General features: G+C 30.8%; 2 protein-coding genes across 3 annotated transcripts; one reads left to right on the top strand and one right to left on the bottom strand.

The window, feature by feature from the left end:
* Nucleotides 1-518: 518 nt before the first annotated feature.
* Nucleotides 519-8,351, bottom strand: LOC114389015 (glutamate dehydrogenase 1). 2 transcript variants are annotated; one of them, XM_028349595.1, is made up of 10 exons: nt 7,781-8,351; nt 4,702-4,824; nt 4,460-4,573; nt 3,607-3,828; nt 3,318-3,392; nt 3,109-3,225; nt 2,186-2,436; nt 1,823-1,898; nt 1,652-1,738; nt 519-956 (listed from the first exon to the last, which is right to left on the bottom strand). In XM_028349595.1, exons 2-10 carry the CDS (start codon nt 4,807-4,809, stop codon nt 771-773), a joined length of 1,236 nt encoding a protein of 411 aa, XP_028205396.1. In that variant the 5' UTR covers nt 4,810-4,824; nt 7,781-8,351; the 3' UTR covers nt 519-770. The 2 variants fall into 2 exon arrangements, with proteins under 2 accessions (XP_028205396.1, XP_028205397.1); XM_028349596.1 differs by having other exon boundaries at nt 4,702-4,821.
* A 4,309-nt stretch (nt 8,352-12,660) lies between these two features.
* Nucleotides 12,661-13,473, top strand: LOC114389112. The gene is made up of 2 exons (XM_028349708.1): nt 12,661-13,071; nt 13,163-13,473. The coding sequence occupies exons 1-2, from the start codon at nt 12,916-12,918 to the stop codon at nt 13,268-13,270; spliced, it is 264 nt and encodes an 87-aa protein (XP_028205509.1). The 5' UTR covers nt 12,661-12,915; the 3' UTR covers nt 13,271-13,473.
* The last annotated feature ends 7 nt before the right edge of the window (nt 13,474-13,480 follow it).

Below are 13,480 nucleotides of genomic sequence, written 5' to 3'. Positions count from 1 at the left end.
GTTAAAAATTTAGTTGATAGTTGTAAAATCAGTTGAAAGTTGAAAAAGTTATTAATAGTTGAATTCTAATATAAAATTTGTTAGGCATTCTTTGAACTCCGTCAATTAAATGATATTGTTATTTACTAGAGTTTTTTATTTTTTATTTTTATAGATGAAATTATTTACTAGTTTTATAGAATATAACACTTCCAAAAGAAAAATAAATAAGTTGATATTAGATAAAATTTACGAAATATATAGACATATATAACGTTCCATCTATAGAAGAAACCCTAATGCTATTACTTTTATTAAAAAAATGCCAGTTTAATCTTTTTAATAACCATCAAAGTGTAATTTCAAGATTATAGTTAATATTTTTTTAAGGAAGATTATAGTTAATACTTTACGTTTATAAAACATGAGATTGAATTATGTGACATTTTGAAAATCTACGCACATATTTTTTAATATTTAGTGCAAAAACAGCGATTGGGATATATATTAATCCAAGAATGGTAGATGGAGTCCTCCCCTTTGATAAATCAGATTTTTTTTTTCAAAGCAAAGTGACATTATATTAAAAAGCGTGGCTGTCACAAGAAGTGGCATAGAACCACACATGTAGTTACAAAAAGATTTATATACTATACTAATTTATTGAAAGAAAATTTGGCGTGAAAATACGATTCACCCAACACATTAGTTGAAAGCAACAAAAACTTTGTGAAGTGTTGCTGAGAGTGGGAGCTCTTTAATTAATTTATTGAAAGCAGAAGCAATGGATGTCAAGCTTCCCAGCCCCTAAGGACAGTAGCACGTGCGACACGGTTAACTGCCAGGGTGAAGGCTCCCATACGAAGATCACATTCATGGGTTTTGCACATTTCCTTCACATCTTTGAAACCTTTGGTCATGTAGGTCTTTAGCTCATTGTTCACTTTCTCCTCATCCCACATGAAACCTTGGATGTTCTGTGTGTCACAAAATCACCAACCATGTAAGGGCTACATAGGGTATATTAATTAATTAATTTGTACAATAAGGATGCAATTCCTCTAAAATGAGCAATTTGCTTAAGAGGATAAATAAATAATTTCACTTATTGATGATAAATTTAATGGTTGATATTACATCTACATGCATAACGAATCATCAGTCCATTTTTTCTTTTATGGAAATCCTTTTTGGGAGGCAATAATATTCGAGTCAAAATTAAATGTCAAATGCAAATATTTTCTTAACAGAGATTCAAATCTTAATTTACCACTTGGCTATGTTTGGTAGGCCTTTGAAGAGTTTATAAGCTACTTTGACCAAAATAAACTTATTTGATACACAAACTTATTTGGTAGCTTATGGAAAATAAATTAGTTCATAAGTTACTAACTTCTTTTTCTTCTCAATTCTATCCTTACTATTTCATTTGAAATTTCTTACTCTTTTATCCCATTTAAAAACTTTCTTTTTTTGTTTCCTATTTGAAAGAATTCTTGTATCTAATCTTACATTCTTATTTGTAAACCATACATATAATAATCAACTCATTAATTGTCATTATTACACCTTTATTTAAGGTTAGAAATTCTTTCAATCATATAAATTTTACAATTATTTATTGAATCATTCTTTGTGAAATCATATGATTCATTAAATAAATAATAGTTACCTGAACCCACTCAAAGTAGCTAACTGTAACGCCTCCTGAATTTGCAAATATGTCTGGGAGGATCACAACCCCTTTCTTCTTCAAAATCTGCAAGTTAGGAAGGTAGTTAACAATAGTGCATTTCTTCTTTCTTGTTTGAAGAAGGGAAAGGAAGAGAAAATTCAGACTAACCTCATCAGCTTCTGGGTCAGTTGGGTGATTAGCTGCTTCCACAATAAATTTGGCCTTGATTTCATTTGCATTTTCCCTTCAACCATACCAAAAGATGAATAAAATTATAAAAGAACAAATTAGCTTTAGACATTTTCCTTATTATATAATTCAACTTTAGAATATTGCTTATATCAGGAGACAATTACTAAGCTAACAAAGAAAAAGGGGTGGTTCAATTTTATTTTTGCTTTCAAAGTAAGCTATAATGATGATGGTACTGTGCCATCATGTAGTTTGTTAAAATAATCAAATATTTTGAGGTGTCCCTTATTTGCCTGAGTTGAGAACAAAAGAATTTTGTAGTTAAATTAGGAAAATCACCTATTGATGACACCCCCAAGAGCTGCTGGGACTAGAACATCACAATCTTCAACCAATATTGAGTTAGGGTCTATTGGATCACTACCATTGAATCCTTTTACTCCCCTGTGCACTTTGGAATGCTCAAGTAGGCTTGGGATGTCAAGACCATTGCTGTTCTTTATGGCTCCAGTTATGTCACTCACAGCAACAACTTTTCCACCTTTATTACTAATTAATTGGGCAGCCCATGACCCTACATTTCCAAAACCCTGAAGAAATACACAATATATGAGTTTATGTCAAATTCATCATAATACTAAATTCAAGAACTTCTTTCAGCAGTTCTTTACCATCTATATAGCTAATGCTTCATTCTTCTCCTATAGGCTGTAGTTAAAAACAGAAGAGTAAAAGGGTCCTTCCAACCTTTCTAATTGACTAATTGTTCTAACTTCCTTCCTCCGGTTTTAAATATAATAAAAAAAATGTGTTTTAGTTTTAAATGTAAGCAAATTTCAACTAATTTTACTTCAGTTAATGATTTTATCTCTAAAATACCCTTCATTTAATAAGGGATTTAAATTCTAATGACTTCTTATTCTTGATATCAAATTTCAATCAAAGACAATTTAGGAAAATAACTTTTAATTGAGATTGATGGAAATAAATGTTATTAATCAGCTTTCTTAGTTAGTGTGAAACAATTTTTTTTGTTTATATTTAAAACAAGATTAGTAACTATTTACTGTAAATAGCTTGTGACTAACTACTGATATGTGGGAATCTCTAACAAGACAACCCAAAGTTTCATTTGTTATTACTACCACAATCATGTCTTCATGGACCATTACTTTGAACATCATTTTAAAACTGGCATAATGCATTATTCATTCACTAGCATAGAGATCAATTGGAGTAAATGTACAAGACACAACAAGTACCTGTATGACAAACCGTTGTCCAGATACACTCTTCCCATACTCATTAAGCAAAGCCTCTGTTGCAAAGAGGACTCCTCGTCCTGTAGCCGCGTCTCTACCGAGAGATCCACCAAGATCCTAGTTTGAAAAAACATAAGGGCAATGATATATTAAGCATATGATTTGATTTCACTTCAATGGCCATTGAAATGAAACAAACAATTACTTACTATAGGTTTTCCAGTCACTACTGCAGGAGAGTAACCGTGGAATTTGGAATACTCATCTAGTATCCATGCCATGGTCTACATGCGTAACCACACAGTAAGATAATATTGAATTCCAAAAATCATATCAACATCTATTTTTTTTTATTGGTAGGAATTGAAGACAATGTCTGGGGATTTACAATCAACATGTATTTAAGTCAAATATAAATTAACAGTAACATAAAAAGTATATATAATCTTAAACAAATAGCAGCAGATTCAATTCTAAATCTGTGTAATTAGTACTGACCTGTGGTCCTGTTCCCATATCAGGTGCTGGCACATCTGTGTGAGTTCCAATCAAATCATGAATTTTTTGTGTAAAAACTCTAGTAAGTCTTTCTAATTCAGATATACTTAATTCTGCTGGGTCACACCCTATCCCTCCTTTGGCACCACCATATGGTATATTTGCTACAGCTGTTTTCCATGTCATTAGTTGTGCTAAAGCATTCACTTCATCAGGGTCAACCTATTTATTCCATTAAATGATTCAGAGTGAGAACCGAGAATCTAAAGTACACACCATATACAAATATAAACAGTTCCAGGGACTGGTTCACAGAAAAGTTGTAATTTGAACCATAGCTTTTATCTTTTATCAAACACTTAATTATGTGTTTTTAGTCCTTCAACTCAGGGGGTTTGTTCTTTTAGTCTCCCAAACAAAAATTTAAACTTTTTAATCCCTCAAATTCGAAAAACATTCTTTTTGTCCCTTTCCTCAAATAAAAATTCGCAGATTTTAGTCTCTCAAATTTTGGCAGTGATTAAAAAGAGCATTTTTTTTTTTAATTTGAGGACTAGAAAATGCAATTTTTTATTTTGAGGACTAAAAAAACAAATCCCCTAAATTGAGGGACTAAAAGAAAATTAAGCCTTTATTAAAGATATGGCTGTTCAGAGGAATATCCCAACATTTTCTTTTTATTTCTAAGTTATACAAAAAATTAGGGGAAAGAAATCAAATGATTATTGTTGACAAAAATCTGATAGCAATTCAGTGCTGGACTACTTGTTCAATCAAAAGAATGCATGTCTTTACCACAACCATAGATAAAAACCTTGAGTAATTAGTAAATTGAAATTTTTTTAGTGTTAACCTCAGGATGGTATCTGATTCCTCCTTTCATGGGGCCTCTGGCATTATCATGTTGAACCCTGAACCCTACATAAGATTGCAAGGTGCCATCATCTTTAGGTATGGTACATTCAACCTGCATTATTGTGAAACATTTATTTAGAACTAGAGTTGGTGAACTATATGAAACAGTATAGTGAAAACAAGTAAACTAATTTTGCCAGAACAAGGACATGAAAACACACAAGAAGCAATTTTACGTGCCTTGATTTCCCTGAATGGAATCAGTAAACTTTTCTCAAGCTTTGAATCCAATCCCAGAAGCCTAGAGGCCAACTTAAAGTTCCTGTTGGTGGCTGCTAGTGCATTCATTGTTCCCCTTGACTACTAGAAGGAATAACACAATATTCAATCTTTTAGCCAAAGATATCCAAGATGTGGAAAATAGATCTTGCACTGTTACTATAATTGAGACTACAGAAATTGTATGGAAGATGAAAATAGATCTATTAGAGCTAATATTTATATTAAGATATGCATGCAGCCAGCTAGAGTCAATGTCAACAATACAAAATAGACTAGTAGAAGTTTGGTAGAGCCCCTTATAATACAAGCAAAATGGATAAGTGCCAGCAATGTGCCATATCATGTGGATCAATGTCAGCAATTAGTCATGAAAGATTAAGATGACAAAGGCAAAAATAAAACATGTTATCCTCCTCTCTCTTACAAAGTCTAAATATAAATTTACTTGTGTTTACACATGAGGCATGGTTTTGGTGACACTTAATCAAGGTATAAATCATCTAGTTGCCCAAAGTGCATTATTCAATAAGAGTAGTAGAAAAGATTACTAATTTTGCATTAGTAATCTTCACTAATGAGTGTACCTGTCTTGTGTTCTAGCTTCTTTCACATCTATAAGAAGAAAAAATAGTTACAGAAATCTACCATGCTCCTTGGGATGAGAATACAGATTTATTATTCTCATGTTCTGTCAATTCAAAGTTAATGTGTTCAGGAAACCTTTGTTATACTTTCCTGAAATAGCTTATGAATGAACTGTGTAGCCAGTGCTGCCCCTTATACTATTGGCACGTTATGGGGGTACTATAGGGCAAAGACATTGCTAATAGACACAAAAAAAGAATCTTTGGAAAACCACCTTTCTACAACATCAAGAAAGGCCAACTGCATTGGAATCTCTATGAAATGGAAATTGTAAGAATTAGAAGTTTCCCAAGTGGCTCCAAAATTATCTGAAGAGGCAGTATCCAGGTGAGGTAGGAAGCAAGATACTTTTTTTTTTTCCTTACGGCAAAGATCACGGGTGTTTCTCAATCTATAGGTATTGCTTGTAGTGTGCATCACTAGTGCTGATTCAAGAGAATTTTACATACGGATTCTCCCACTAAATAAATCGTTCCTCCACATGTAAACACTGAAATTTTTTACCACTATACCAACTCTTTGTGTTGGAAGCAAGATATTCTTAACAAATGATACAAAATTGTACCCTCTATAAGCAAAATTTTGTGTAACTGGTCTGACATTTAATTATGTTTCATGCACATATTGGGTACAATTAAATTCATTGCTTCCACAGCTTCGTAATTGTGAATTACTATTATAGAGGCCACGGATGTGTAGGAACATAATTATGCATTTAGAAAAACACATATTTCACGGCCTTTGTTGCGGATCGTGACTCGTTTCCATATATTATATTTTATTACAAGTTCATAAATTATTTTTCCGAGTACTTGCCTTCCATGATGCCCACTAAATAGTATTGATGGTACAACCCTTTTGGCTATGCTTGTCCTTCGATCTTTTTTCATAAAGGAAGCAAGTTTTGCTCTTTCTTTCCTATTTTTGTTATAATATTTAAATATAAATGAACCTCCCCCAGTTGACAACTTGTTCTGCTTTTATATTTAGGAGACAAGTTCTGAATCCAATCTAAATTACTCTTAAGACTTTGTCACAACAATCATCTTAAAAACATTTTAAAAAATTGTGAGAGCTACAATTGGGTAGTGTGAAAGAGAACACGCAAAGCCAGCATGGCATTCACTACTTCAACTACTCAAATTGGTAGTATTTAGTACTTAAAAGAAATGAATAAATATAGCCTAAGTTACAAAAATGAAAAAAAAGGCTTACCAGAAAAGGCTAACGTGATTTGTGACTGTATTCTAAATTGAAAAAAAAAAAAGCAGATACACGCATTTATCAGCGGGTAATTCACATTTTGCATCATTGATGAGGTAAACATATATATAATACTATATTTCATCCCAAAGTAAATGTTTGGCATGCCATATTGCACATGTGACTGCACAAAACGGCATGGACTTTTCTTCGAAACCCCATATCAGCATCGAACTAATTATTAACTAAAAATGCAATAAATTGAATAAAATGATGGAAAAAAAAACATCATATCCTCTTTCTTCTAAGAGGATTCCAAGAAAACACAGTGGTTAGGTTATCCAAAGTCTGTAGTATGATTATTCAAAGCTGGAAATATGGGCTTAATAATCTTTGACACCTCCCTTACTAAGTTTATGACTTTAATTAATCCTTACTCATATCCAATCAGTTTAGGTACACGTCGTTTTCGTATCCATCAATATATGGATCCACCGATCCAGTTAAAATTATGTAGACTTAATTTTATACCATAAACTTAAAAGTCCAAACAATTGCAGTTTTACTGGCTATGCTCTCGGCTAACTACTTTGAAAGAGTAAAAAAATAGACCATCTTGGTATATTCTATAAGAATCCCACTGTTAAATTTATATAGAAACAAGTTATTGTGTGATGAATAAGCAAGTCATATGGGACTAAGGGGATAGTTTAGATACTGAATGCAACACGAGTCATTTTAATAATATGCCACCAAGAGATTCAAGACATAAAAGTAAGATATTCATGGAATTCTGATTGTTCATATTAAATAAAACAAGACTTTTTGCTTCAATTTTGGTCATCACTTAACACTGATAATCATCATGATTTATCCAAATAAATAATGTCATCATTATCATGCTTATTGGACATTTCTAGCTAGGAACCAGTAAAATAGTAGTAATCTTATCACTTATCTCAGCATCATGATCCAGAATCCCTGACTCTATATAAGTAAATAACATAATACTGAAGGCAAAGAGCAACTCATTCTCTAGTTGAAGACATTAAGTTCTTTACTAGCATCGAATCACAAGATTCCAACAGCAAAAAAAAAAAAAAAACTGGAGAGAAGGAATTAAAACAACCAAATTTGTTCAATCCTGTTGCTAACATTTCACATAAAAAAAGTGAATTGAGAAACTTACCAAGAATTGGAGCAACAAACTAGTGTGAAACTGGGTTGGAGTTGGAGCAAGCAAGTCAAGACTCAACAGAAAACCAACCCAAAATATAAATAGAAGGAAAAAAAGAAAGACAGAAAACCGAAAACTAAGGAAGAATCAGAATTGAATTCCCAGAGGAATCTAATTCAATAGAAAAAGCAAAATTCCTGCGGTGTTTGCAGACACCCCAAATATGCTAAAAACACTCAAATCAACAACTTTGGTCAGAACTCAGAACTAACAATTAAAAGAATATGATGCGTATGTGAACGAAAGATAGCAGATTTGAGGTCCTTTCCTATATCCCACTAGGCATTAGATAGCATATATCTTATATCTTAACTCAGAAAACTCACTCTCCACCATTGGTCCCTAAAACACTGACACACAACACACTTGAGCATCACTCCAGTTCACTATTACTACTAGGCTCAAGAGGAATGGTACAATATAAGTATAATAATAATAAACATTAGGAAGCAAAACGTGGTTCTACTGTCACTCATAAATGGCTATAAATATAGATGGTTTCATTGCACACGGGAATCCAACGCGATTCCCACATATATCACTCTAACCAATCACAACCTCAACCCCCCATTCATGATATTATTTTTCCTATACTTTACTTCTTTCTAGAATGGTAATTACACATATATGGCACTGCTACAAAGTCTTGTTACTTTTTATTCCTCTCCTTCCCTACGTATCTTTTTTTCCTTTATGGGATACAACATGATTATTTTTATTATAGACAATCATATTAGAACTAAGTAAAATTATTATGTACAATAAAGTTATTTGTCTGAATATTTAATTTTAAACATAATTAGAATGAGATTTCTAATTAAATTAGAATAATTTCATATCAATTGATCTATTCACTCAGATTTTTTTCATATGTATTTGCTACCCCACTAAAACAATGACCATTAATCTTAGAACTTTTCAACTTAGCTCATCCTATAGAAGTCTTATTTTAATTTTTTATATTTTTTAATAAATCCAAAATAGTCATTTCATCTATTAAATGTCGATAATGAGACTTTTGAAACAATAAGGATAAAAAAAGAAGACCAAAATGATATTCTAACCTTTAACATTCAACAAAACTTAGATAAAGTTTTTTTTTAAGTCTGAACTTTAATTTTAATAAAAACTAAATATGTATCCGTGCATCATGTGGATGTTTAAATATTTTTTAATATTATAATATGTTTTAATTACCGTGATTGAAGAATAAACCATTTTCTTAATTTCCAACTCATTTAGTATCATCCAAAATATAGTAGATGAGACCAGATAAAGGTACCACAAGATTAATGAAACCCCCAGAGGTGGACCACCTCAATTTATCGTTCCAAATATAGTTTTCGTTGAATTTATGATATCCATTTCCTCTTTTTCAACCTCTGCACTTAAAAATTCTATCCTGTTCCCTACTTTTCCTCTTCATTCAAAATACATTAATTAAATGGACACGACTCTCTAAAATCGCAAATAAAACAAGCATAAATTTGCAAAAGTCAGTATTCAGATAAGAAATATTGACACTTTACGCATCAAAAAGTTCACTTAATTGGTGTTGCCAAAGATCATAGATATCAAAAAACAAGAGAGGAGTATCATAAAAGTAGCTCATTCTTTTTGTTTTTTGAGGAAAATAAATATATACAATGATATTGTGCAAGTGCTCTATTTATAAAGCTAATTATACTCACAACATTTACCAATATAAAGACTTTTTTCAATGAATAGTTTGTGTGTGTTTTAAATGCTTTTTGAGTTATAAGTTCTGTCTTCATTCAAATAATTCTTCATATATAACTCAATTCATCTAAACTTTTTCAGTAAAAAAATGTTCAAGGTAATGATTGGGTTCTTTTGAAATTTTAAAGTATTAGTAACTTGGATTAAATTATAATGATGACTTATACAGAAAATCTGAAATAACCTAAGTTAACATGCTCTGTGAATTTTTCCTATAATATGATCAAACAGACAAATTATATTAACTACTGTACTTACACCTTACATTTGAGGTGGCCAAATTAACCTGAGCTTGAAACATTATTTTATTTTATAATTAATTAATTGAGACCAATCATCACTAGAGTGTTTGAACACTACACTTCAGCATTATGTAGCACATCCTTTCACGACAGGCACAATTATTCGTGTACATTCATTACACAATTATATATTTTGAACAAAGTATATATATCATTGAAAAGAAAAAGAAGAAAAAATGATGAAAACAACCTCTCTTCTAAAACCATAATGTGACCTAGACAATAATGTACGTATTTCAATGGCGACGACTGTGAAATTGCATATAACGTCCATTGACCAAGCATATAGCACTTTCGAAAAGCTTTCAAAATTCCACTTGAAGCATTTACTATTTTTTTTTTTTATAGATATCCCAATACTATCATGTAGGGTGTCAATAACATGCTACTGATGCTAGGCTGCTAGTACAAGTTCATTCAGAAAATTAGCACACAATAATTTGGGGAGATGATAATTGAAAATTTATATAAAAAAATAATTACAGGGATAATAATAATAATTATTTTTTGTATATATTTAGATTGTATAAATGAAAATTCAGAAAAATTTGGTAAAAGCAACCCTGACGTGTAATAATTGATTAATTAAGAAAAAGAAAGAAAGAATATTCTTAGTGCTAGAGAGCCAACTACATGTAATTGTCTGAAGTAATAACAGTTTCTACTTTCTGTGCCTCAATCAATTAGGCATGATTCAAATTTTGGTTTGTGTATTGAATAAAATCATATTGGGAGATGAATATTTACATTATGTGGTTATCAAGAATCAGCATATGTTAGCATGACGATTCCACTAACAGAAAAATCAAGAATGAATGACATGTTGTTTTGATACAGACAATATACAAAGGCTTGCAATTAGCATCCAGGCTGCTTTTCTATACCACTCAAGACCCGACCATTTTGAATGATCACTTTCCAACTTAAAAATCTTCATGACGTGTTGTTTTCTAGGCGTATGTGTATCTCCTTAATTATTATTTTTTTATATTTTCTCCTTAATTAATTATAAGATTTTTAAAACCAATTTATGTCTCTTAAAAAAAATAATTAGTTAAGTCAATCACGTTCAACATTCAATATGTCAATTATTTATATTATTATTTTAATTTTTTTTATCTCTTTATCGATTTAATTATTTTTTATTAATACTTGAAAAAAATATTTAAGTAAGATTATATAGGAAAAAATAATTAATTTATATAGAAATTTTAAAAAATTATAAAAAAGGATAAACAGATTTCTAAATGAGTGTTATAATTAAAAACACAATAAGTATATCTCTCAATTAAAAATTTGCATTTGTGGAGAAGATTCACATTACACCAAATTTCTCTAGCCTTGCCAAATTGAAAAAAGCATATAAGAAAGAGATAAAAAAATGTTAATATTCCTTAAGAAAGAATCAAAGCGGAGCTTCAAACCAACGTGTCATTGGTTTAAGCAGTAATAATAAATTTGATTCTGTTAACCAAAATTTTGAATTTGAGTCATTGGTTTAAGTAGGATTGAATTTGATTATGTTAAGTAAAGTTTTAAATTTAAGTATTATAAAAGAAAAATGTGATTAAAAGAAAGATATATTAAACTTGACCTGCCAAATTTTTTGACTGAAAACAATTTTTACCATAAATAAATTTAATCTATTATTAAGATTATAAGTAATTAACAATTATATAATTTCTTCAAATAAAAATGTTTTTTCTTTATTTTAATTATCTAAATGTGATTTAAAGACATAAATTTATTACTTTTATTTTTCTCATAAATAAGAACACACACATACATGAAACATATTTGGTAAGATTATCTTTTTTGTGTGTTAGATAAATAAGTATTAACTATTAAATATGTCATATATTAATAATCAAAATTAAAACATAATAAGTTATATGAGATTTTTAAAAAGTTATATGATTTTTTTAAGTGATATTGAATTTTGATCATTTTTAAATGATCGTATGATCATAATTTATTCTTCTTACTCTCATAAAAGTAACTTTCTCACTATACATGTCTCTTACACACATATCCAATGATAGGTGAGAGAAGTTAATTTTGACCATAAAATCATAAATAAATTAATAAGATTGTGATAAGATCATGAATTCTAACAACATGTGTTAGAGAAGCCTAATTCAACAATGGGCCCAATAACACGTGCAAAAGTAAAAAAGATGGAGTCTTTAAGTTCTACGAAGGAGAAAAATAATAATGGATTGAGTTACATTGTTAAGTTATGAAGAAGTGAATAAACTTAAAGATAACGAAAAAGGTGTTGAGGTGTTTATTCTTGGGTTCAATAGCTATTTTGTGTTGGAATTCAAGTATTTTGGAAGAAGACCAAAAGAGAAATATGGAGGGATGCATTAATAAACTTTGCTTTAATTAATTTAAATATTGACAAACAAAACATAACAAAAAAAAAATCATACGAAATAATAATACCAGAGAATTAGACAGTGGATTAGATTTGGTCAACTTTGGAGGATCTAGGAGATTTTCCTTTGAAACTAGGAGGGCCAGCTCATGCATAATATATAACGAAATACTGTTGTTATATTTGTATATATTTTTTAATTTTTAATTTTATTTTTTAACCCAAAGGTCTCATTTCGTTCACCTAAGTGAAGATTTTCTTGGAACAAAGATAGTCACGAATCGCAAACTGAATTAGTCTCTAATCCAGTGAGTTTGAAACATCTATGATCTCTCTAATCCAAGGAAAAAAAAAATATTTGTATATTTTTTTCTTTATCCCAAGGTTGTAAAAAGTCCAATATGCACAAAGGGAACATTTGACAATGTAAACATCACTGGTTCTCAAGGAAAAAGTCACGAAGACACAGACAACGCAGCGTGCCTTTCCTCGCTTTTACTCATTCATTCATTGATACAACAAGATTGTCATATATAAACAACTCAACCTCCACATACTCAAAGCACAAACAATTCTTTACTTGCTGCTCGGGTTGTTCTCAATATTCTCTCTTGCTTCCTGACTTCCTATCACTGCAAATTCAGTTCTTTGTTGCCTTGCAAGACATGTGTCCTCTTAGGTTCATCCTGATCTTTTTCTCCACCATGTTGGCCGCCTATATTGCATGGACCACCATGACTTCCTCACCAGAGATTGATTTCACCACCCAAGACAGAGAAAACAAAGCCTCCTCCAACAAGGATCATTTCAATTTCATCAAGGTGCCCTCAGTTCCATATTCTTTATACAATTCACCATCATTCTTGATTTTCTAGATTTTGATCCTGACTAGAATTGTTGCTTTCGTTTCAGATGATTCAGAATGGATTCTGGGTATTCGTTGACATGGCCAGCGGGGGATATCTATGGAGGAATTTGAAGTCCAGGAATGATGGTGTCCGAGAAGTAAAGAGCTCTTAGAAGTTGGAACTTTCCAAATCCCAATCTTGATTGTTGTTGCAGAAACTTACAATTCATTGTTTTATTTTCACCCCCCAGTGTGAAGAAACCTGTAAATTCTTGTCTTTCTTTTGTTTTCCTGCTAATACATGATAGGTAAATGGGGAAGTAACTTGTAGAATTCAAATAATTTTGCAAACCAAATTCAGTGTTCATTTTCCAAAGCCTAGT

This window comes from Glycine soja, chromosome 16 (assembly GCF_004193775.1).
Source record: "Glycine soja cultivar W05 chromosome 16, ASM419377v2, whole genome shotgun sequence".
Classification (NCBI taxonomy): Eukaryota; Viridiplantae; Streptophyta; class Magnoliopsida; order Fabales; family Fabaceae; genus Glycine; species Glycine soja.
Note: the sequence above shows the minus strand (reverse complement) of the source record. Positions and strands in the feature narration are given on the sequence as shown.

Coding starts and splice junctions, on each gene's coding strand:
- LOC114389015 (XM_028349595.1), bottom strand. CDS start 4,809: ATGAATGCACTAGCAGCCACCAACAGGAACTTTAAGTTGGCCTCTAGG. Junction 3,829..4,459: donor GAATCAGATACCATCCTGAG/GTTAACACTAAA, acceptor TGGAATAAATAG/GTTGACCCTGATGAAGTGAA. Junction 957..1,651: donor GCTACTTTGAGTGGGTTCAG/GTAACTATTATT, acceptor TGTGACACACAG/AACATCCAAGGTTTCATGTG.
- LOC114389112 (XM_028349708.1), top strand. CDS start 12,916: ATGTGTCCTCTTAGGTTCATCCTGATCTTTTTCTCCACCATGTTGGCC. Junction 13,072..13,162: donor ATCATTTCAATTTCATCAAG/GTGCCCTCAGTT, acceptor CTTTCGTTTCAG/ATGATTCAGAATGGATTCTG.